Source organism: Trachurus trachurus (assembly GCF_905171665.1).
Source record: "Trachurus trachurus genome assembly, chromosome: 3".
Classification (NCBI taxonomy): Eukaryota; Metazoa; Chordata; class Actinopteri; order Carangiformes; family Carangidae; genus Trachurus; species Trachurus trachurus.
In genome coordinates this window covers 13,203,809-13,230,302 of record NC_139893.1, presented here as the reverse complement: position 1 = coordinate 13,230,302, position 26,494 = coordinate 13,203,809, and the positions used below count along the sequence as shown (strand labels likewise).

At 40.3% G+C, this 26,494-nt stretch overlaps 1 protein-coding gene across 2 annotated transcripts; it reads left to right on the top strand.

The window, feature by feature from the left end:
* On the top strand, positions 1-25,301 carry LOC311002489 (chromodomain Y-like protein 2). Of its 2 annotated transcripts, none has more exons than XM_083993874.1 (7): positions 1-143; positions 12,774-13,380; positions 17,762-17,979; positions 24,056-24,228; positions 24,328-24,538; positions 24,705-24,848; positions 25,020-25,301. In XM_083993874.1, the coding sequence occupies exons 1-7, from the start codon at positions 120-122 to the stop codon at positions 25,176-25,178; spliced, it is 1,536 nt and encodes a 511-aa protein (XP_083850000.1). In that variant the 5' UTR covers positions 1-119; the 3' UTR covers positions 25,179-25,301. The 2 variants fall into 2 exon arrangements, with proteins under 2 accessions (XP_083850000.1, XP_083850001.1); XM_083993875.1 differs by lacking the exon at positions 1-143 and adding an exon at positions 3,039-3,067.
* Positions 25,302-26,494: the final 1,193 nt, after the last annotated feature.

Sequence of the window (26,494 nt, the reverse complement as noted above, 5' to 3'; positions counted from 1 at the left end):
CAAGGCTGCTCGCTAATTCCCGTCTATCGGGGCTTTCGGCGAAACACCGAGAGAGTAGGGTCCAAAAAAAGCCAACAAGGCAGGCAAGAACGCCGCGCCGCCGGAGTCCGCACCCCAGAATGGCTTCAGGAGACCTTTACGAGGTAGGATAAAACCATGTCCAAGAAAAATGCTCTGTAATATTGACGAATAATGGAATTAGGAAGTAAAGGGGAGGGCGTCGCGTATGTAAAAAGCGGTGTCCTAAGCCCTTTAACAGGCGAAACTAACCCTTCTCAAGCTTTGCGAAGACAAGGTTGGTACATTTCTGCTCGTACTTTATGTCGCTTCTGATATACTTTGACGTAATTGTTGGCGACTGTAGTAAACAGATAAGATGTAATTCACGGGCTCAACTCCTCAGTGTGTCGCCGAGTTGAAAGTCGTGGTAAAGTGACAGCAGCGCTGAGCGGACGGACATGGTGAATAGCTACAGACGGAGTGATGATTCTGAAGGTGCGCATACATGCCAAAAGATATTTGGTCATCACAGCCTGTAACAGCGGTGTGGCTCATTTTCTTTCTTTCTTCTTCTTTCTTTTTTTGCACATAAGCTGACAGCACCAGTTATTATTATTATTATTATTTTTAATCGAGCCGTAGAAAGAAGTCAGTGTGAGCTTCTCTCGTGGTTCACGTGTGAATTTGTGAATTTCTGACTCCGATAGTGTGGGTAGTAAAAGTTGCCCCAGATGGGTTGGCAGGAAGGTCACGCTGCCCTCGGGCACTACATCTCTCTGGAACCGGTGCCAGAATTTGCATGAAGCCTGGATCAGCTGCACAGAATCATTCATTACTGTCATTAGTCCTTTGTTATGCTGACATGGTGTCATATGTTTTACTTCATGGTGGTGACACAGGGGAAAAGGGGGTAGATTTCAGTGTCTGGTGACTTATAAGCACAAACAAACCAACAGATTTAGACATAACAAGTTGTCATTTTTCTTTTTCTTTTCTTTTTTTTGAAGGGCTCAGTTTAAATGTGCTTGAAATATATCCATCCCACAACCGAAAAACTTGGGGGTTCTCATGAGTGTTGAAGTAGATAACATTATCTGCTCTCAGCACTGACGAAAGGCATAGGACATCAGTTAGAAGACAATATATTCAGTTAGTGAAAAGCACAAACTGTAAGGCTCGCAGGCTGTGATCATTTTTGAATTACTATTACTACTCTTTTTACCGCTGAAACTCATTTAAACATAACTAATTCCACACATGTCCATATTTGACTATACTGTACCTCCCACCCCATGTGCTCACATGTGGTCTTCATGTTTATGTATTTTTGGCTGTCCAGATGTCTCTCTTTCTACAAACTACAACACTGATTTTAACTGCATATTTCTGCTTAATTAATTATGCGTCTTATATACTGCAGCAAAAAGAAGACTGATTGTTTTATGGTGCATTCAAATTGTTCAGTAATTACTGAGTGGAGGAAATAAAAAAGTTCATGCTGGCCTCATTTACACAACTTGTAACTCCAAGATGTGTGAATGTAGTATAACATCATTGGGGTATAGTGAGTAATGCTCTACTTTTGTTTTCACACTTGACTCCCAGGTTGAGTTTACAGTTTGTTCCAAGCAGGCTGTGGGTTTCATGTGAAATCTGCCCCAGGTGGCAGCATGTACTGTTCACCTGTGGTCACTGGAAGTTGATTCATTTCGTCTGGACCTGACTGACTAAATTGCACTTGAATCCGTCATTGGTTTATTGTGGTTTATCATTCACAAAATTTGATTTATAGTATGTTGGCAGGCTCATAGCCTGTTGACAGTCAGCTGAGTGTTTGGACTGCTCCCTTACTCACACGTCAACAGCTCCAGATTTTTCTGGTCCTACCTTGCTTTTACTGAAAAAATACCAAAAAGCATTTGATATGAAGAGTTTTCTAATCTTAGTTGCAAGTAATCGTTTAGAGGACTGTCTGTGTCTGTCTATGTTGGGAGTGCATCAATGAACTAGTTAATATCATGTAGAAGTGGTTTGTTTGATGTATTATGTAGAGGTGGTTTGTAGAAGTCAAGGCAATAGGCCTGTTGTCAGTTCATGTCTCAGAGTATTTTATTTGTTGTTGATGAATTTGACATATAGGACTCTCACCGCAGGGTTTGGTATTTAGGTTTGAAAAAAAGTTCAAGGAACATTTTAAACTGTACATATCATTCAACTCTTGAGTTTTTTATTTAAGTTTTTTATTACTTCACACTGTCACTCCAGACAGCCTTACAAAGAAGGGTTTCAATCATCTTCCACAGACTAAGCCAACCTCACAAGCTTTACAGAGAAGAGGAACATCTTGACATCGCTTTCACCTGGTAGAACCAGACTTTTGGTCATTAGCCATATTTAGAGCTCTCGAGTTAGTAATGTTATATTTTGGAAATAAGATTTGGGGGAGTCATGGAAGTGTAGCCTTGGCTTAAAGGCTTTGAAATTAGCAAGCAGTGACCTTAAAGACTAAATGAGACAGGGTGAGATTTTTCTTGTTTAGTTCAAAACTCATAAAGAATGAAATACTTTGCTTGTCTGAACTCAATATTCAGTCTGTAAGATGGTCAGATATAATGACATCAATCTATCTGCAGGACTGTGGGAAAGCATTTTTGCAAGATTGTATATAAAGGTCAAGCTGTCTGCTGACTTTGTGAAGTGTAATGAGGTAGTGGAAGTGCTAAGAAAGAAAGGAATGATGTCAGTTTGACAACATAATTGAGAAAACAACAAGTTAGAGTGTGAATCTCCTCCCAGATCTGCATCAAATTCTGGCCTCCTCTTGGCTTGAAATAAAGTTTCTGTTTTTATTGATGCTGGCTGGCTGTGGTTTATTATTGTTGTTGTTTTTTTATAGATAGATAGATAGATAGATAGATAGATAGATAGATAGATAGATAGATAGAGATAGGACAGTGGAGTGAGACGGGAAACCTAGGTAAACAGAGAGAGGGAATGACACAATAAAAGGCCACAGGCCACCTTCAAACCCATGCAGGGCCAGTACAACTTGGACTAAGCCTATATGGTACGTACTCTAACAGGTGAGCCACCAGGGCACCCACTGAATTTTATGTTGTCATAAAAGATTGTAAAGGTGACGAGTTTTAATCTATATTGTTACTGACCATGTTGGTGATGGTTACAAAGAGTTATGGATTTACAACTTAATTCTTTTCAGTCATTATTGTCGTTGTGTCAAAGCTCTGCTTGAAGCTGCATCTTCTTCAGTCATGCTGAGATTTGGTGTAGATATCCATGGTGCCCAGAGGATTAATCCGAATGACCTATAGGAGGTGATCCGTCCACTTTTCATATAGTGACAACAGCTAATAGGGGTGATGTGATGCCAGAAAAATGGTAATTGGTAACGGTACACACAAGTCACGGTTCTGTACGTAAGCAGTGGGGATAAGTTGTTGCAGTTGCACACAAGTTGTCTTTCTCCTCGCACCAGTGATTGACATGTCGGAGTGATACCATCTTATATGTGTTAACATGTTTGATGTGACGACTGTCCGGATGACCACTCACGTGCCGTCACTGTTGTGTCATTCACTGAGAAGACAAAGTGTTCCCACACAGGCGATGTAAATGAGGCAGGCGGCTCCTTTTTATATACAGTCTATGCTCTTTAACTCTACACCATGGATGTATTATGTTTATGATGATGCTCCACACTCTTGTCACTTTTCTTCTTCGTCTGCTATGACATTTGCTGGCAGCATTTGGGCTCATTACCACCACCTAGATTAGAGTAAGGACTCAACTTTTTTTTTTTTTTTCTAATATTCATTTAGACATATTCGTCGTTTGACTGTGTGCACCTAACCGTGACCCCTGTACTGTGACAACACGGGATGATTACAAATACCGTTACACCCCTGTACCAACACAAATGAAAGTCACAGTACAGCCATAAATAGAGAACTGTGGTTTGAGCAGGAGTCTTACAATGCAGATTTTTTTTTGCAAGTCCAAGTCTTTGGTCACAAATTCAAGTCAAGTTTCAAGCCTTTTGTTACCAGTCCAACCCTCACATCTCGTAATGGTTGTAAGATGTTTTCTATCATCTGTTGAATGCCAGTCAGTCAGTCTAGGACACTGCATTGCCATATCTGAGGAATTCAAACCATGTACTGTATTATCATCACTCCTTTATCTAGTAAGTTATGCATGATTATGAGGGAGTGAATGATGTTCAGTCTGATTTGAAGTTAGACTGTAGAGTTGAGTGGTAAATAAAGCATTCAGCATGTTTTTTAATGTAATTAGTTGGATCCTTCTGCAATAAAATTCTGTAGTTCTCAGCTAATCACACAGAGTACTTTAGCACTTTCATTAGCATATTAGGATTTCTGTTGAAATGATAGTAGAAAACAAAACATGTCCTGGTTCTTCTGGTAAATCAACTAAAACAAACTAGATTAGATTCCTGTTTTCTTTCACCTGCCGCCTATTCTGTAAAACTGGATTCACCGTTAGCCGTGGTCCTGGACTCACGCTGCTGTTTCACACCTGTCTGTTGCTGTCTGGGATCAAGCCAAATGGAGTTTGCTGTGGGAGGCAGACGTGAGGGGGATGATGGCCACGCAGAACCAGAGAGGACTGTGAAGACTGCTCCATTGGGCTGATTACCATGACACCGCCCTATCGATTACTCTCCCTCTTTGTCTCTCATGTCCTTGCAACCGAACAACTAGTGTGGCCCATCAGGAATGACTCTTCCCATACCTATGATTAGCCACTCTGTGCTTGACATAATATAGTTAATATTCCAGATGTGGGGCATAACCCTGTGTTTACAAATAAACACAACAGATAGATAACCCCTTGGTGGAGGTAATGAAATGAAGATTTTTCACAATTTCCAAATCTTTAGTCCAGTATTTTAGTGACGTGTTTCAAGTTAGGGTTAGTGTGTTTGACTTCATTGCAGCTTTGACTCCCCATCTCTGGCAGCCACACACATGCACACACTCAAGCCATACCTCCATCGAGTCGGTGTGCATGCAGTAGTTTAAGTGGACTGACAAGGTGACAGACCTGTTGTGTGAAGATGTTCATTTAAAAGGTGAAAGTTATGTACAGTATATTTTGACAGTAATGACAGCTGCCTACTAATGTGAGCACCCAGCTCACATCATGAGCTTTACTATAGCTTTAACAGGCTCAAGTTTTTTCAATTATCATGTTGCTGATGTGATTAAAATAATTTAAACTCAGTCTCCCTGAATGCAGATGCCTATCTCTGAGCTGCTTAGATTGTTGAGTTGTTTCTCCATTTGAAATAATCTGTAACTCTCTAAAACTTCTATACCTTGTCTCTGAATAGTGCGTCATACAAAATATTGCCATTCAGCAGTTGTGCTATGTTTATTTTGGTCATGTCAGGCCTGTTGCTCATCCTGCACTTGCTGCTGCCACTCTGTTTTGTTGTTGTTGTTGTTTACTGTTTACTGGGCCTGCCTGTTTACTCTGTCTGCTTTTCCTCTCGAGGAGTTCAATGTCACACTAGAATGCTTGTAGGGTTATTATTGTGCCTGTGTCAGTCCCAGAAAAATCACACTGCAAGCACCCATGACACCCATGGTACCTAAAGAAAGAAAGAAAGAAAGAATAGCCTATTTAAATGTGCTACTATAATCAGGTCAAAAATCTTAATTTCCTAATTTACTTCCACTAACAACATTCCCAGCAGCCTTTCTGTTAAGTGCTAATTAGCAAATGATAGCATGCTGCCATGCTAACAAAAGTGAGCTAAAATGATGGTATCAGTGTTACTAAACATTGCCACTGGAAGCATGATAGCGTACTAACATTACCATTGACTTCAAAGCACTGTTATGCATGAGTACAGCAGAACAGAGCTGCTAACATGGACTCTAAGGGGCAGATTTACTGAAAGAATAACATTGTGTCAATGTACTTTGTAGTTCACACTGAGTTTGTGGCCTCAATCTGCACTAGGCTACTTGTTATAAACGAAGACATCATCTTATTACACAGTCAGCTCTTAATCCAGCCCCCCAGGGCAGATAGCTCATATAGGCACAGTTCAGAGGTCGGATTTCTATGAGGTCACCCAGCTCAGAAAAGAAATGGTAGTGCAGACTCAGCATGACTGATGGGTGTACTCTCCTGCACCTGTAACCACATCCAATAGTGATGTCAGGGTGTATGCTACACACCTGTCTTGACATCCCAGAAAAGCCCTCTTTGCGCTTCTCTTATGTTTTTGGTTGGAAGATGCTGAGAAGGAATTTGGCAGCTGAAGGAGGATGTGCCCACCTCCACTCTTTCAGCTCAAGCTTAAGCTCTAAGTGTTACTAAACCTCTCTGGTCTGTGTGTACAACTTAGCCCTTCTATCTACCTCCTCCACTCTCCTTCTCCTTCTTTGCGTGTTTGTGTTTCTGCTCTGCTGTGGCTAAGTGCGACATTGTCAGGGACAGTGAGCAGTCAGATCTCTTCATTTCAGTGCCACCCCTACAGCTCAGCCATCAAAGGCTGTTTACTTCTGTTAATGCTCAGAACACCAGAGAGCATGAAAGGCAGTTATTACCTCAGCAGCATTGAACTCTGAAATTTTCAACTATCCTCCATTTTTGGCTCATAGGCCAGGGCAGCGCATCTACCAGTAAGTGAATATTTGTAAATCCCCTGCCTGCAAAGGGTTGTACATGTGGATTTTCATGCTGGGTACTTGTCATACGAACAAGCAGAGATTATTGATTAACCTTCATTCATTTTAAAGGGATAGTTCAACATTTTGGCAAATTGGCCCATTGCCATAATCCCTATAGTGAGTTAGGTTCGTTACCTTTAATTTTCGGTGCAAGCTATTTATAGAACGGTGGAGCAGAGCCATGAGCTGCTCAGAGCTACGCTACGGAGGCTCATGGGATTTCTTGGTTTCCGTCATCAAACTAATCAAATACACAATCCAAAAACTCCAAAATGCTCTTGTGGACAAATTGTGACCTGCTGCACATTCACCACGCTATGAGATAATAGAACATTATGAGACAGAGTTGTTTTCAAGGCAAATACAGAGACTGCTTGCCGAAAACTGCCCCTGACAGGAACGCACATCAGCGGTTTTGCATGAATTTACCTCTAAAACAACTCTGTCTGGTAACATTCCGTTATTATCTCATAGCATGGTGAATGTGCAGGTCACAACTTGTCCACAAGAACATTTTGGAGTTGATTGATTGTGTATTTGATGAGTTTGATGAGGGAAACCAAGAAATTCCATGATAGCTCTGAGCAGCTTGCGGCTCTGCTCCGCCGTTCTAATAGCTTACACCGACAAATAAAGGTAACAAACCTACTGCTATGGCTGTAGGGGTTGTGGCAATGGGCCAATTTGCCAAAATGTTGAACTATCCCTTTAACCTGAAGCTGGATGTATAGCAGATACAGGGGGTTTATGAGAGTGCTGCAGTAGAATGTATGTGGTTTAGGTTTTGGATGTGTTGATGGACAACAACAGACACGACTCATAGCCATGTGATCATGGCTGTTTCATTCATTGTCATTGTGCTGACTGATTGATATGAATTGATGGCTGGCAATCAGCATGTCTTTCACCACAGTGGTGCAATGGTTAACAGTTTGATTCCTTGGTCTGGGGTCTTTCTGTGTGGAGTTTCATGTTCTTCCTATGTCTATGTGGGTTCTCTGGTTTCGCACCACAGTCCAAAGACATGCACACTAGCTTGATAGGCAACCCTGAATTGCCCGTATGTGAATGTGAATGTGTGAGCATTGTTCATCTATATGTCGGCTCTGTCATGCCTGACTGACAACCTGTCCAGGGTGTACCCATACCCCCAATGCTCTCTGTAAGATGGGACTAGCTCCAGCCCCCTGTGATATATAGATAAGCAGCATAGCCAATGGATGGATGGAAATGTGTGTTCATGAGTATGGATCATTAACCGCTTCTACATCCTCAATTTTGTACTTACCGCTCATTCTCTGCTGGCATCAAAAACACAAGCAAATTGACCCTTCACAGTTCTTGCTTGTGTTATCTTGGTGGCAGCTAGTAAAATTTTTGAGAAGCTGTACATTGGCTGCCACGGCTATGAGGCTCTGCAGTTCAGCTGTGTAGCTATAAACCCAGCTTTACAGTGGCCAATTAGCAGAGGTTACAGTGACGGGCATTCTCATGGCATCTGTGAAGTAGGAAAGTTAACAATTATAACGCGTACACAGCCAGATAAAAGAAAGCCATCAACAAGCAGCCACACGTTTTTCCTCCTACCAAAGACAAAATTGATCTTTGTATTGTTATTTATTGCAAGGACCACTGAAGTGCACGTAAGAAGACATAGTGCTATAAGTAGCAAAAGCTATATGAAATATATCTCCAACTTGTGTTGTTTTTTATTCCATCCTATTATCAAGCTACTTCCTTTTTCTATGTTCATTTTGTGGTCTGTTTCCAGAGCGACAATTGTTCACCAAACAGGACTAGTCACATTGTTATCTCTGCACTCGCTTATAGTCTTAATGTCGCGGGAGGGAGGTATTGTGCCCAGCTATAGTTTATGGGAGTGACAGCTATTGAGGCCAGTCAATACAATAGTGTAGGTGCATGTCACATCATCATTATCATTATTAACAGTGTGACTACACAACAGAGAGTGTCCTCAGAGGAGATCTTTCCTGAAAGAGCTTTGTCCAACTGGATGGAGCATTGCTTCAGATGGGAGATGCTGAATGAAGATAATATAATACAAACACATGATGTGCTGTGATCCTTTACCTTAATCAACACTGTGTCTGAACAACAACGGGCTGTAAGTCCAGCAGATCGTGGTCTGGAAGTATCCCTTTAGCAGTAATCTTTGATGGGGTGGTGAAGTTTTACTCTAATGAGCACATGCACATTTGCCAAACTGTTTCCAATATATTTGCTTTATTGGCAGAGAGGATGGTGATCTTTCTGCAATGAGGAGCAGCTTTGATCATCAGAGAAACTACCACTAGATGTTTCAAAAAGCTGTAGCATAGTAGCATTATGCTTAAACCTTTATTTTATTTTTGGAAGCTCAGCTGTAGACACAATATTTTACATATTATCACCTTATAAATTCATTCACGTTAACAGGCGTCTATATACAGATCCACCAGACAGTGCAAACCTTGTTTCATTCATTTGGAGTCCTGTTCCTGCCCCTCTGGTAAATATTCATCCTCACTCTCCTTTATCTACTCTCTTTCTTTGTATTTAATGGCTCCTGAGAGAAATACCTGGCTCTTTGGCCTCTAAATGCTCCCTTAACATCACCTGGTGCTGAATTGGTAGCCTACCGAGTAGTAAATTAGAGATTTTCAGCTGAAAACAGGTGCATGTCCTGGTTAAAAACAAGAAATGGAAGTGAGACTGAACTAAAAGAGTAAAGTCACTAGCTGCTAAACAAAGCCAAACAAAAAGAACAGCAGCTTCAGCACTTTGAATGACCCATTTCACATTACACCTGACCAAACAGGTTTAAGTTAAGACCCGAGTCTGACCCAGTTAAATATTGATTTAAAACAGAAATTATGTTTTATCCATTTAATTATATTTTATTGAATTGTTTAACAAGAACACAAGCACAGCATTAACAGTTACACTAGGATGTTAGCAATGCAAGATGTAATGCAATTTTATATTGGTTTTGGCTAATTGTACATATATATATTTTATATATATAATCTATTTGTGTCACTGAATTAAAATGCCGTTTGATTTATCAATTAACATGAAGCAGCTTGTCATTGCATTTGGCTGAATGTTTTTAGGATCTTTGTTGGCACCGTTTGTTTTGTCATTTCATTGGACTGGAGTGTTGCAATTTGTTGGACATGGTGGGCTGTTCTGGCATGATGGGGTGGGTGGCATTACATCCACACTAAGCAAGATTTTCTCTCCATTTCAGCCCCCAGCCCACTCTCAAACGACATTTTTCTATGCCAAAAACAGAGATTTTCCAGTTTGGTTGGAGCGTACAAATCATAAAACAGCTTGGTGTTTCAGTGCGGGAAAAACTGACCTTCTCTCAAAACAGTGATGTAAGCTGCCCAGTGAGGGTCGAGGTCTGTGTGCAGCAGTAAAGTTAAGATGACAGTTTTTAGTTGCTTCTAACCCTCTCTGTGATCGTTCACTGCAAATGTCAGTGTAGGTGAACACACGTCCTGTATTTATGCCGATCTTTGTCAGATGCTGTCACGTCCATTAAATAACCGTTTGCTCAGCTGGTCAAATGTCAGAGTCTGTTCCTGCTTCCAATAGTGTTTCCACCTGTTATAACTGCATTGTCACTCCCACCCACCAGATGTTGACTGTGGTTTGCAGTTTTGTTGTTTTTTCTGAACTGAAAATGGATTAAGTAGAACACTGTTTTGTATTGATCAGGTGTTTCACTCTGGGCAGAGGTCTCGTCAACAGTGATCTGTAAATACATTCCACAAGAAAACAGAGTTCTCAAAATTACACAGCTTCATGTAGATGTAATCTTCCTGCTGCTGCACCTGATGGGTTATCATAATTTATACACTGCATGTGTGATGTGAGCCGTACCCTGTGTGTGATGTGATACTCTACACATTCACCTTCTCTGCACCTAATGTGTAAGCATCAAGTGTTTCTAAACCTCTAGGGTCTGTACACAAGTTCACCCTATGCTTCCCCTTCCCATCTCATCTTTTTTCTTTTTTTTGCATGTGTCCACGCAATGCCATTGAGTGTGACATTGTCTGGGGCTGTAAGCAACCTAATCATCTGTTCATTTCTGTGACACCCCTACGGCTCTCCCATCAAAGGCTGTTTACTCCTGTTAATGTGTGCAGCACATCTGAGAACATGATGAGCGGTTATTACCACAGCTGCTCTAAAGCCTCCGATGAAACCTTCCAACCATTTTCCATCAGTCTCACGGCGCAGAACCATGCTACCCCCAAATGTCCTATGAGTATTGTTTAACGTACACTCTTTCTTGTCTTTTGCTGTATGCTTTAGGTTTTGAAGACCAAAAAAGCTGCTTTCAGAATTTGTTACTCTAAGAGGCTGTAAAATCTGAGGAGCCCTACATGACGCCTGAGGATGTCACTTTTATAGCACAAGTCATATGGTTGTCAGCATAAATGTTTCCCCATGACAGGAAGTAATAAGAAACCCTATGTATAAATGTCTAAATAAGATTTGCATGTCTTATATGTCTGAGATGTGATAATGGTGTAGATGTTATGTTTGTATGCACTGTGCCTGGTTGATGCTGACAGATTCTACTGTAGTGTTTTATTGTGATGCGTGTGTGTGTGTGTGGTGGTTTTTGATGTGATTGTGCTCTGTGACTCATGTTCATAAATCATAGCAACACACACACACACACACACACACACACACACACGCACGCGTTGATGTTTAAAGTGTGAATTTAAAGAATAAAATGACTAAAATAGACCATCCTGGTTGTACATCAAGCCCACCTGCTGAAGCAATATCTGGATTTTTGTCAGCTTTTTGTGGGGTCACTGTACGTTCTCACACTTTGAAGCATGGACGGCTTAATGCCAAGAAGAGAAGAGCACCTGAAACGTTAATTAGTCACATGTGTGAACTGTGTGGTTAATGTCGCTGCCCTATTGTTTTTGCGTAATACAACAGTAGCTCACTTTTTAAACTGAAACATATATTTTGGTTTTATACAGTGTAAAATGTATGTGTTATCTTGGCTTATGCTCACAGAGGAAGACAGAATCAACACACAGGTGTTACTGTTTTCTTCCACTAAGTGTGATGTCTTGAATTCATCTGGCTGTTTCTCATTTCGAATATCTTATTGTTTTAGCTACAGTTTTGTGTTGTGTATGACCACTGTCACTTTTTACTATGCAGTAAATGTTCGCAATTAAGCACTTGTTTCAATAGTTAGATGAACTGGTACTTTGGGATCTCTGTTGGACACATATAATTAGAAAATGTGCAGTTTTTCAAGTGCTGGTGTGACCTCTAAAAGCTGATGATTAAGGTTTCTTCATCCGAGCTGCCTGCAGCATATATTAGCTTAACTTTGGTCTTCTAATGTTTCTTCTCCCGGGAATAAGTCCTTGTCTTTAAAACTTGAAGTCACAACAAGTTTAAAGATTTGACACAACCTGGCAGTGATTAAGTAAAGGAGGTTATCTTTTGTGAAACACAAATGTGCTCAATCAATTTAAAGAAAATCTGCAGATCAGGTTTCAATGTTTTTGTTATATTGTAAATTTCAGTTTTATGGCTGCCAGACCCAGAATAGCAAAATATACACATTAGATTATATATATATACATAAATTGACTGATATCTTTCTGAACTTTGACCTGTTTTATAAAAGAAGATGTGACTGATTAAGTTTTGTGAGCGTGTTTATAAAATATAAGAAGATCCATGCTACCAAAAATATCTAGAGAAAGCAAACATGCTCACTATCAACTCATGTTTAAAGACACACAGCAGCAGATATATATTTTATTTGCTGAATATAAAAGCTAAATTGGCTATTATTATCGTATAATAATATTTTTAATATCGATTTTACATTTTCTTTGGGATTTTTTTCTTTCCTCTTTTTTTCTTGTTTGTTTGTTATTTTTTTTAGAATTTCTAAAACAGGGGCATAATAGTGAGTCTACATACCAGAATTTTTCCGTTCATTGAATTGGTATTTGATTGCCTTTCACTGTGTGTTGCCTCCAGGTGGAGCGGATCGTAGACAAGAGGCGGAACAAGAAGGGTAAGTGGGAATACCTGATCAGGTGGAAAGGATATGGAAGTAAGGAGGACACATGGGAACCAGAGCACCACCTACTGCACTGCGAGGAATTCATTGACCAGTTCAACAGCTTGAGACTGCAATCACACAAACGGCCCAAAGCTCCAAAGAATCGCGGGGAGTCGCTCCTCCCCGGTCACCCGTCTGCTTCAGAAAACTCCAGAGCGAGGTCCGAGTCACGGAAAAAGAAAAGGACTTGTGGCCCAGCTGTGGGGGTTAGGGTAGGAGCTGTTCTGGGGACTGGGGGTGGAGGGTCTGGACCCACTCAGAAGCAAAGGAAGATGGGTGTAGGACCTGGGAAACATACTTTAGGGGACAGAATGGGCAAACCCGTGACGTACAAGGCTCCTCCACCAGGAGCGCCTCACTTTGTTCCCCCTGTAAGGGTTCCTCATAATGGACTCCAGAATGGGGAGATGGAGCCTCTCGTGTACAGGGCAGCTGCAAGGCCACATAGACTGCCCTCGGACAAATTGGATGGAGAGTTGGGAGACATGGATACCACTGGACAACAGTACACCACTGACCTAGGTAAGACAATCTGATGGCAATATAAAAATCCTGGCACAAAGCACCAGACACACTGTATGACGTGTTTAATCCATAGTCTTAGATAAGGATTACTTTTTCTTTTCAATTGTTGTCTTCTTAATCAAATTAAGTAAGAAAACATCACTTGATTATTGAGTGTGTCTGACTGGCCTGTTTCCAGGGCAAAAGATTGAATTGAAAGTGATTGAGATTGAAACTTTTGCTGAACAGTGGTCATTGTGGCCACAGTGACAGGAAATGGTAAATGACAAAAAGACATGCAGTAGCATAAGTAGAAAAGAGTCAGCCAAGTTCAGAGTCAGCCAAATGATGCAAAACTGGTAGAACAGTACACACCCAAAACATACTGCAAAGGTAAACCGAGAAAATAAGGAAAGGAATACTATCCAAGGCACTGATTTCGGGCCCAATTGAGCATGTTTCTCACTCACTGAGGACAACAGCTGAAGGAAAAAAGATCCGCAAACTAGCAGCAACTGGACGTGGCTGCAGTAAAGGCCTGGCAAGCCTCTGAAGAGAGGAAACATATGGTGGTGTCTATGCGTTCCAAACTTAAGGCAGTCATTATGTGCTAAGGATTTTCATCCAAGTATTAATGATAATATTAATCATTGTTGTTTGTTGGAGCCTCATAAAATGGAGGGGATGTACTGTATGTGAATGTCTGCCGTTCCTAAATCATTGCAATTCTTTTGTGAAACCCTTTGATTTAAAGCTGAAATTCTTCAATGACATCTTGATAGCTTTGTTTTGTGGCATTGGGGCAGACTTAAAAAGCTCAATTCTGTTCTTGTTTTGTCATTATGGAGCATTGAGTGTAGATTTATCAGGGAAAATATTAATTTAAATGACTTCAGCATCAGGTTGCAACGTAACAGAACGTGAAAAAAGTGAATCTGACCTCTTGTTTAATGTCTGTATCGCAGCTCTTTGCAACTTATTAGCTGTCATACAGGCCCAAATTATCTCTAGTAAGCTAGTAGCTAAAATCAACCATATTGATGTATTTGCTTGGTAATGGAGAATTTACCGGCATGTGGACTCAGGAGCAAAGTTCCTAACATACCCCACATCATTGAATTGATTTAGTTTAGATTGATTAGCATTAGATTTGTGTTGATTATAATTATCATCATCTATGTATTTTTGCATTTTATGGTTATTTCCTGTAGAGAGCAAGTACACTTTTCTGTAGAGACCTCTGCTGACACACAGCTCATAAAGCTCCGACTATGGTTCTTTACTACAGGAACAGTTGATAACACCTTTGAATTTCAGTCCTGGGTCACAGTCCAGGGCCTGCACCACAATAGTTAATCATTACATATGTTTTTCTAAAAGTCATCTTGGCTTATTTAACAGAAAGTCTACAACAGAATGGTTGGGTTCTTTTGCTATGTTTGAGTAACAGCAGCAGCACATACGTACATACTTTGTCAGCAGTAGAATCAATATGGAGTTCACCTATTCTTCTGTTAAGGGGATGTTTTGTCCTCTTTTGTGGGTGTTAGAAACTTATGCTGTTGGGTCTTGATGCCTTTGAATATACAGAATGCATGCTTATGGGCATGTCTATTATGAACTTGTTGTGTGGTCTGTGTGACAAGTAGTTATTGCCCATAACTTCAACCATGTTATTAACTGTACTTAAGGTCCAACTGAAGGCTGAAGTTTTGGCAATTATAGTGCTGTATTGCCAATCCAAGTGCAAGAATGTGAACTTGAAAATTGGAAAGTTGCACAAAATTCTCATACAAACTCATTTCAAAAACACTATAATGAGGGTTTACAGCATAACCTGATGGATACTGATGGCTATTAGTCTGGCAGCTATTATGGCTCCTTATCTTCTAATCCTTGAAAGACTACCCTGCTCACCTCATTCAGCACCCTCAGCTTCACACATTACCCAGTGGCAGAGGGTTTCCGTGATGGTCAACTGCAAAATGTGCACACACATCATAAAAATAAAAACAGTCTACATCTATCTACAATAGATGAATGTGAATATTTAATTGCACTAAGATGATGCCTAATCGGGATACCCGAATTGATTGGCCGAATTTCATTCAAAGCATGTGATCACTCGGACAGAATTAATGCTTCTAGTCATGTTCACCTGTGGTTAATACTCTGGTGTCTTCAGTTGAGAGTAGCGCAGTGTGCTGTGTGTAATGCAGTCCCACCTCCCACCTTGTTCACAGCAGCAGTGTGCAACTGGCCTTAAAAACAAAACAGCATGTCGGCCACGTGGAACTTTTACAAAGTGTATGAGACTGATATATGCAATCTGCAGTGGTAGATCTATTTACCTTCTCTTTAGAATATAAATGAAACAGACTCTTATTGTGAATCACTGTTCATTTAGTTGTTGTACAGTATGGTTGGTCTAAGTTTGAGGAAGCTTTGAGGGATTCTTGTTACGTCAGCTAATCATGCTAAATTAGTTTTCATATGTAAATGTAACATCTCTATTTATGATTGCACTGAAGACTCAATGATTTTTTTTGACTAGACCACAACATTGGCACCAGCCCTGTTACTGTGAACGTTCTGTCTGACTGAGTGAGTGATGGTAGTGATTGCTCAGCAGACGGTTGCACCACAGCCTGCTGAGCCACTCTGGTTTCCTGGCTGCTTGGGAACTGCAGGGAAGAGGAGGAGTGCTTCCAATACACTGAGCCTCGCCTCCCTCAATGCGAATAACTGTCATTAGGTTACATGTATCCTTATTATTGAAGGAGGTGGAGGACTATCTGAACAGGAGACATTGTGAGCTGAGGCAGCAGGAGAGAGAAGTGATTAGTAACAAGGCTTTATACTTAAAACCAATATCAAACTGAGGGAGTTAGAAATTAAGACTGTCTCTAATAAGTCTTTGATCTGTCTGACTGAAGTGAAAGCAACACGCCTGAAAAGAAAGATAGTTTGTCTCTATAAGTAAATACAGCAGAAATCACAGCACAGTCTACATCTTTCATTTATCTGTGGACATCATAGTTGATGATAGTTGGTCTGGGCAAATATTTTTTCCTGGTCTTGTTTAAGCACTATCTGGGTCTACCTCTTCTGCAGCTCTCATTGCTTGTGTTCCTGAGTGATAAATAACTTACCAGTGGGTTATTGTTTCTCAACAGTGTTCCTGTATCTCAGGTAATGGACTCATGCATTGGTTAACTCATACTTCGCTCTCATTTTATCTATTCAGCTGATGAAAGTGCACAACTGTGACTGTGTCACCCAGCTCTCACAACAGTGTACATTTCTCTGCTCTCAGTCAGGTTTTTTTTGTATGTGTTTCTTTTAATCACAGGACTAAAAATGTTTTGTGTAATTCTCAAATTTGAAAGTTTAAATGGCAACATTCAACTTTATGTGTTCAAGCTTTGAACATTAATACAATCAAGAAAAGTTCACACAGAAATGGGAGAGTGATTTGATGCTCTAAGTGCCCAAACAAAAGCGTGGTGAGTAGCTACCAAATGCAAAATAATTAAAATCCCTGCTCACATGCAATGAAGGAGGCCTGCAGAATAAATACTGTAAATATTTATGTCTACAGACAGCATCAATGTATGATGTCCATGTAATGCATCAAAAGTGCTGTAAATTCGATGTATTTCCTAATGAGCATGGGAATTCTGTGCATGTCTTTGCAATAAGTTGCATAATGCTTAGTGCTGCAGTGACATCACAAATGAAGATTATTTACCAGATAGATATGATAATATCATAAAAAGGTTTATAACTGCTCTTTGTAGGACACATGCATTTATTTAAAGTAAAGATGAAGGAGATAAACCTGTGTACAAGCCGAAACTTGCTGGGATTCATCCACACATCAGTTGAAAAGCCAGTGGCAATTTTTCCTCAGCTGAGACCCATTGAGATAAATGATCACTTTTCCATGTCAGATATGCAAATGTACTATTTACACAAGTCAAATACAGCTCTAGTATCTTATCACATGTCTTAACAGATAAATAAGCCACTCAGTTACACAGCTCTCCTCTAAACCACTTGTTCAGATAGTAATTTCATTATTTGAGGTGAAATTGATATTCAACAAATGTTTCTCCAAACACTGTTATCATTGTACAGTGCTACTTCTGCAAACACAGTTTTTGATGGAAACAGACAGTTGTGATAGCATCACTAAGTGTTAGTGTTGCAGTTATCAAAAACAATGTCAACCACGACCAAGGATGGTAAAATAAAAATTTACAGAGAGAGAGAGAAAGAGCAACATTTTAGGTGAAGTTTTTGTTGTGAAGGTTTGTTTGTTATCTGGTTTGCCAGTAGGTGTGTAAGATCTACACAAGATGGATTGACCTGTTCTGTCATCCTTCATCTGTGTCAGGCTCCCCTCTTGCCAACGGAAAGATGCATCTGCACAGCTCAGTAAAGCGGAAGCTGGCCGAGGAGAAAGGCTACGTGTTCGACAAGCGGCTCAGGTACAACGTGCGACAGAACGAGAGCAACTGTCGATTCCGAGACATCGTGGTCAGGAAGGAGGAGGGCTTCACGCACGTCCTGCTCTCCAGCCAAACGACAGACAACAACGCTCTGACGCCAGAGGTAAGAATACACACGCACCTGTACACACTGTTGTACTGTCTTTGTCCATTATGTTTGTGTTTCATTGGTACAGTAAATATCAATAGCTGCATAACTTCTGTAGCTTTCAAAACGTATCCCAGTTGCTGTGGAGATCTGTTTTGGAAATATAAATGAGAATTGTTTGAGTAACTGTTGTAGAAATGCCCTGGAGCTATGCACTAACTCCCCAACTGCTCCGGGGGAGCTTTTGAGGAGACAACTTTAGAAAACTGTGCTTTTTATTTGACAGCTTCCAGGTGTGAATATGTTTAGCTACATGAATCTTACACAGAGCATTGCTGAAAGAGAGCATGAAGTCTCCGCAGCAAAAAAAGAAGAAGAAAAAAAAAGAAAAGGCTTGAAAATAGCTCTTGGGTTCTGTCTACTGACACACAGTTTCCTCAAACTGCCTACTGCCAAACAAGGTTTCTACAAGGAGGGTAATTAGAGGTACATATAATCCAGCACTATGCCATCTGTTGTTATTACAGCAAAATGTCAGTTAAACTAGTGAGGAAATCATGCAGCAAGTTCATAACGGAGGGCCTTGTGTAATCATTCTTCAGAAGAACTGGATTTCCACTGATTTCCACGCCTTGGCTTTGACGGATAAAGACCGACATCTCTGCAAGAGTAGAGAAATGATATAAAGAAATGTCATTGTTCAAGAATCAAATGCCTGAGTGCTGTAATTTTGCAAAATTGTTTAGTTGTGAAATGAAGTTTGTCTCTCTATAAATGTGTCAGCTTTTAAAAGCGAACCATTATGAAAATCCAATATTTAATTTATGCTGCAAAACGACACTAAAACAATTTTGTTTCACTTCATTACAGTGTTTAGTCCAATACAGAGAGGCTGTTGAAATGAAATGAAAATAATTTTAATCCTAAAACAACAAAAGGTGTGATGTAAATTATTGATAAATGGATGATTTACCTTTACACTGAACATGTAGACTGGATCTTACTAGTTTTAGAAGCACCATGACGCATTCTGATAAACAACATTTTGGGCATATAATCTGATCAAAGATGCATTCACTGGCTCTTTAGCATCTTTGTTGATCACCTGCAAACTTTCATCCATTAAAATCACCATCCAGTGGCAGGAAAACTGAATACAGAAGTTAATATAGTTCATCTACCAGGGAGTAAATGTTTTTTGTAACAGTTTTTTACTATTTACATTGTCCATTCCTAATGAAGTAAGGAAATTGAAAAAGATAAAAACAATGAATGAAGGAATTCATCAGGGCTGGGACGTGTATCTGCAACACTGGATGTGGTTTAGTGGCTCTCTGCTCTGAGGCTGTTGCTTCCTGCATTGTGATGATTCACTCACTGAACTGGCTGCCTGCAGGGAAGTACCAGCTTTTGATTGGCTGCTTACTTGAACTGGTTAGATTTTGAAGGTCAAAGGTCAAGGTCACTATGACCTCACTGTGACAAAACACATTTTTTGGTTTCCTGATTGATATCTTGGGAACGCCTTGAGGTAATCTCTTCACATTTGGTGCAAACATTCATGTTCATTCACAATTTCATGGTGAAATGTCACAAAACATGACACCTAGTTTTGACTGTAGCTCACTAATTATGACACAATTTGATTTGTCCATTAGGATAAAATGATGAAGTGATGGCGTCTTCTTTCGCTGTCCTCAAAGGCAACTGCAAAAGTACCTCTGCCTATTATATTATATGTTGTGAATCAGGAACGAGATTGTGACCATATTTTCTGAGTTTGGGCTCATGCTTACAACCATGAGGCAGTAATTCTACTTAATCTGTAAAATGATAAATATTTTGGGAAACATTTGATGAGTGATGAAAAAATGAACAGTTACCACAATGGGCAGACTTATATCAACCATTGTCTAAATCTAGACAAGTCTTTTATCTATAATTTGAACATGTAGCGTTATTGCTGCCTTACTAATTAAGCTGATCATACAGATAATTATGTATAAATTATTTGGTAGTACTTCATTCGCGATTGTTGATGCTGTTTAGAAGAGTTAATTTGCAAAAGCAGATAACTCCGTTTTCAAAAAAATTTCTAAACAATTTTGAATTATTAATTACACCAGGTGATATCAGTCAAACCAAAGTTGAGTGGCTTTGACCAAGGAGATGAGACATAACAAAACAAAACAGATGTAGCTCAAAAAAATAAAGCTTTATTGAAAACAACACTATGCAAAGAATAATTCAAAAGCATCAGCTCATCTTTTTCAAAATTGCATTTATCTGCTTTTGCAAATGAACTCTTATTATTATTATTATTATTATTTTTTTTTAACAGACTCCTGTAGGTGTGTTGATGGGGTGAGGTTAGAGGAAGACAATAGCATGTATCCCAATCATCCACCCCTGGCTCATAAATCTAAGTAAACAAGATCTTCCTTCACTCAGGTTATACTATGATGAGTCTCAGATCTTCCACAGAGGTCTGTTCTTGCTTTGATACAGTGTCGTGTGCACGGCCGCCTGTACTTCACAGGCACTGAAGTGGCCTAAACTGTGCGTGCACATGTGTGTGTACTTTCATGTGTGACAGTAAGCCCGTAAGCTGTGGGCTTATCAAACAGCCCTGATAGTGCCTTCTCTGTCTCTGAATCTTTGAAGCTTCAGGAACAAGAGTCGGTGGATGTGCTCAGTGAATGGCTTTAGTAGAGGAAATCTTCATCTTCTTCTTTTTTTGATTTTAAACACTCAGTGCTTGCTTTAGGTGAGACAGTCAGGTACTCTGTCACCTTTCTGGTCTAATATACAGTACTTTCCCTGTGCTGTTCTGCAAATGAAATATTTTTTTTATCATTCCTATTTTATCATACATATCATGTCAATACACTGACCACAGATTATATATCATTAGTTTATTTGAATACAATATATGTAGTGTCTATGCAGTATATCTAGACTTAATTCTTAACTGTACACCTGCTCTAAATAAAGAAGGGGAAAAAGCAGCCCCGCTCCCAATAGACTTTGAAATCATGGCAGACATTTTGACACATTTAGGTCTTGCTAATAACATTTAGAACGGCTCTTTTCTATTCCATTGTCCCAATAAGTCAAGACAGTATGACCGTGAGCGTTAACAGGACCCTGACACTGAAGCAGCTTAATGGAATTCATTTCACCTGTGCTTTTCCTTTTGTGATATGTCAAATTGTCTCCTGCAAGAAATCCTCTTTAAATCTTAGAAAAGTTGCCACGGAAAATTGAAGCCAGCATAAGAGCTCTCTGAGAGACCATATTCAAAACCTCTCTGAATTTATTTTTGAGCATTTGAGTGTCTGAATTCTGTGTGTGACGTGCGCACTTCATCGTGTCCTCGTGAAGACCCAGTGGAGTGGAGCTAAAAAAAAGTACTTTTGCCAACAATATGCAAACTCAGTGCGTGACATTTTATAGATGTGAAAATTATAGTTGTGCGACTTGAAAGCTGTCAGTCAGGATATAGAATTATGCTGATTCATAAGTGTAAGAAATTGCAATTGACTGCTCGCTATGGAGTAAACTATTGTGTGTCGGCTATAAAGTGAAGAGTGATGAGTCAAAGAGTAAATGAGGTAGTGATTTATGGGAAAAGTCAAGCTACATTTGCTTTGAGAATTAAAAACCTGTCCAAGAGAAAACTCCTCCAACTCACAGGTCAGTCAGGTCTAATCAGTTTTAAAAAAAAAAACATAAACATTATTGTTATTGGATAACTGATGAATCCTGTTGTTTGTATCGTCTGTTCTGCCTCTAGCACATCAGTTTGTTTCTTAATATCCTTGAGGCCTCTGCTCACTGTACATGTCACTGTGACTGCTCTCTTCCTCCTCACAGAGAACATCTGCCCATCTCTGCTTCATGTGTCTGAGTAGGATTATAATTCACCTTGTGACACACACACACACACACACACACACACACACACACACACACACACACACACACACACACACACACACACACACACACACACACACACACACACACACAGGGACAGACAGTTAAAACTGGGGAACAGATTATGTGCTTTGTGAAACACAGAAGTGAATTCACTCTGAGGGTGAATGGTTAATATGGGTCAAGGGTGATAATCTGATTAAAGTGTGCAGATTGAGTGCAGACAGTGATGGGGTGGCGTGGGGTTGGGGTTTCCAGACAACTTCTTATCAGGTCGTCTGACTGTCTCACTGTGCCGGCTCACTCCTCCGTTTTATCACGAGACAAAGGCAAAACACTTAGAACACACAGATGCAGAACAATGCACTGTGGGTAACAACTGGTAGAGTTGGACTTCTTGGTCTTCTCTGGCTGAAGTGCAAGTTTATTAGCTAATAGCTACAGGCTGAGTGCACTTGCTGGGCCATCTTTTCACTCAACTTCAACAGCTTTTCACACAACTGTCACACTCCAGCCAGAAGTCAACTCACTTGCTGCTGGCAGGCAGACTGTGGAGGAAATGAGCTGTGCTGCAGGTTGTCATGTAAACATCTCACCTGCACTCTGCTGCTGCTCATAATGCTGCATTAACAAGTCATACACCTTCTACACTGAAAAATAGCATCGCTTTGAATAAATCTCCTCTGAGGAGGTGGCGTTTCTGCTGCACTTTTTTGAGATCATAGTCTATAAGCCTGCATCGAGGCAGGGCTTTACATCCCACTCCCATTTAGGCGTAAATAGTTTGGAGTGACACTTAGTTTGCAAGCGGAGTGAGAGTGGGTTGCTTTTTTTTTCTTGCTTTTTAGGTCTGTGTTGTGATAGACAGTGAAGGAGAGACTGGTAATGAAGGTAGAGAGAGGTGGACAACATGCAGTAAAGTAAAGGGCTGTTAGGATTTGAACCCGAGCCCATGTGGTACGCGCTCTATGGAGGTGAGCCACCACAACACCCCAAGGATAGGGACTTGTATTGGGATCAGTCCACCAGAACCTTGACCTTCCACACCTGGATGTCAAACCCATCCAGGACCTTACAACCAGCTTTAATTGGTCACAGTGTGACATGTGGACCAGGGTGTCACAAGGCCAACAAAATCCAGCTGTGCCCGTTTGTTGTCTCTTTCTGGCTCTTCTTTGGGAGCACATGCTCACTCTCTCTCTCTGGCCCAACTCCAGCTGTGGGTATGTGGAAAAAAAAGCTCTTCTCTGCAGACCTACTCACAGTAGACTGCTGCACTGCACTCTGTCTCACAGAGATGGCAGAGAGACGAGTACCTGCTTAAAAATGATGCTCTTGCTTGAGAGTGGACAATTCAATTTACCGCCAGTGGCTACAACAGAAAAATCTCTGGCAGATTTTCCAGCAGCAATGATCTCCTCCTCAGACACACAAGACATGAGCCAGACAGACCCGTATCCCACCAGGAAACTACACAGGCCATAGCATGAATTAACATTGCACAGTTTGGTTTAGCACTAGACTTTTAAGCTTAATCAATGTACTGTAGCCTATATGTATTGATTTGGTTAATGCATCCACTGAGCTTTATTGTTACAGTGTCTTCTTAGGATGTTAGTATGTATATGTACACACACACACACACACACACACACACACACACACACACACACACACACACACACACACACACACACACACACACACACACACACACACACACACACACACACACACACACACACACACACACACACACACACAAACACACTTCTATATCTTGATCTTTAGAAAGTATCCCAGTGGCCATCTCTGAATCCATTGTGTAGTTCCTTTGCATATTACCATCATTTCCTTTTATAGCCATGGTATCTTTTATTATATACATAATATATCTGACATGCAGAAGAGCAAACATTGGACATTAATAGCTTGTAGCTTCTTCTTTTTAGCCTCCATTAACACTCACCAATGAAGGATGGAAATAAGCAGTGTTTAATTTTTTTTTTTTTTTTTTACCGGCACATCTAAAAAAAGAAATCTAAATTAAGATGTGGCATTAGATGTGGAGGCTTACTCTTAAGGATTCAAAACTTATCTCACTTTTCCAAATAATATTGCGATACATCTCTCCCCTTTTTTTCCTCTTCAGATCATGAAGGAGGTGTGTCGAGCTCTGGGTAATGCAGCTGCTGATGACAGTAAATTATTATTGCTCAGCTCTGTCGGGACTGTTTTCTGCAGTGGCTTGGAGCCATCCTACCTAATAGGGCGTTTGTCCACTGACCGCAGAAAAGAGAGCAGCCGCATCGCGGACGCTGTACGGTAAGAGGAAATCTCTCCACTATAAACAGAGACTTTCTTATCACTTGCCATCAGACTTGACTGACAGATTTGGTTGTGATTGTTCTGTGACCTCTTTAGGGACTTTGTGTTGGCATTCATTCACTTCAAGAAGCCCATTGTGGTGGCAATAAATGGGCCCGCTTTGGGCTTAGGAGCCTCCATCCTGCCACTGTGTGATGTAGTGTGGGCCAGTGAGAGGGCCTGGTTCCAGACTCCATGTGCAGCCCTCCATCTCACCCCCTCTGGATGCTCCTCATACACCTTCCCCCAGATCCTGGGTGTCGCTCTGGTAGGTCTCGGCAATATCAAAGCTTTTTGGAAAATTTCACCTCATCTAATTTGATTCCTCATATAACCACTTGATGACACTGTGTTTACCCTTATCAAACATTTGGATTTGCATTCCATATTTAAAATACTGTGTCATTTTTCCCGCTTTCTGTCTCAAACAACAGGCCAACGAGATGCTGTTCTGTGGAAGAAAACTCACAGCACAAGAGGCGTGCAGTCGAGGTCTGGTGTCGCAGGTTTTCTGGCCAACCACGTTCAACCAAGAAGTGATGCTACGTGTGAAAGAAATGGCGTCATGCAATGCAGTGGTAGGTCATGATCTAGACAAGCCATAGGGCGAAGCTTTCCTTTTGAATGTTGATGCTATGTAAAGCCCTTTGAGACAAACTGTAAAAATGGGCTATACAAATAAAATTGCTTTGTCTTGCCTTGCCTTGCCTAACAAAATGACCCTCTCCCCTTTTTGTGTGTTTGTAAAGGTTTTAGAAGAGTCAAAATGCCTGGTGAGGAGCATCCTCATGTCAGTACTGGAGGAGGTAAATGAGAAAGAGTGTCAGATGCTGAAGCAGCTGTGGTGTTCAACCAAAGGACTTGAGGCACTCTTCAGTTATCTGCATAACAAGGCGTATGAGAAGTAACCATCCACACTCAGGACACCAGTGAAGGTCTGACACTACCTACAGAGGGACAGGTTCTGATCGCAAAGCGAAAGATGTTAAGGGCCTTTGTTTCCACCTGTCAGCAGAGGGACACTCTGGAGTTATGTTCGCTTACATCGCTACCAAAAAACAAAAAACAAAAAACAAAAAACAAAATCTTCCTGAAAAATCTTTTATCGGATCCACAACCGTCCAGATGTTTCTTCTGTTTTTAAGAAGTCAAAGAGCAAAGGGCCAAATGTGCATTGCTTAAATGCAGGGAGGTACAGAGCGCTTCTGCACCTATGCCAGATTTAATCATCAGGATGTATGAAATAAGTGTATGTCTGAAAGCACATGATAATAAGTGATGATAATATATATTAATATATATTTATTTCAAGTGTGTAAAAGAGCTGCTTTCTGTATATAAGATGCATTTTTTCAGAATTTTCTTATAGCCGCTTTTTGTTTTGAGTTGAAGTGTAAACCAAAGTTTGAGGACACTGTTTCTTGCTCCATAACATGCACATTCCATCCACTCTGTATGGACAGAAGGCGCCGAATAGAAAAGTGGTAACATAATACTCTCACATGCTCATATCAGATTCACAGACAGCTAAAAAAAAACTGACTTCTTTTTTTCTTTTCATCATTTAATTCATTATTTATACTGTAAAAGCCTGTATTACACAGAAGACATCTCAATATCCAGTGACTTTGTTGTTGATCATGATCAGAATCACCACAACTTTGCTTCCGTTACATAAAGTCAAGATTAATGCTCATGTATTCATTGTGCATTCGTACATTCGATGATATCCCATCATCCACCTCTCTTTAGTTATTTTCACACTGAAAAAAAAATAGCAACAGCTTAATTTAACTTTGCTTCATACAAAAAAAATCTCACGATGGGCAGGATTTTTCTTTTGAAGGGAATCTTGTTTGAATTGAAAAGCATGTAATTTCTTTTGGGTGGAAATAGAGAACACTGGAAGGTATGTGATATGTCACATTGAAGGATTAGTAGTGAATTTTATCCCACTTTATGTGAGCTAATAGCTTTACATGCAGCACTGCGGTGGTTCATACATAAAACGTGGCCTCCGTTTATCAATGCAGATAGTGATAGTGTGTAACTTTTCATTTCATTTCTTTATAAAAAATAAATCATGTTGCAACATCAGACCGTTATATCTTAATTATGTATTTTTAGAACACACAACAGAGATGATTCTTGCTTGGTCCTAATCACATTGTGACTACACTAATTGAATTGTCAGTGATCAATATTGTGGAAATGCAACAGTTGT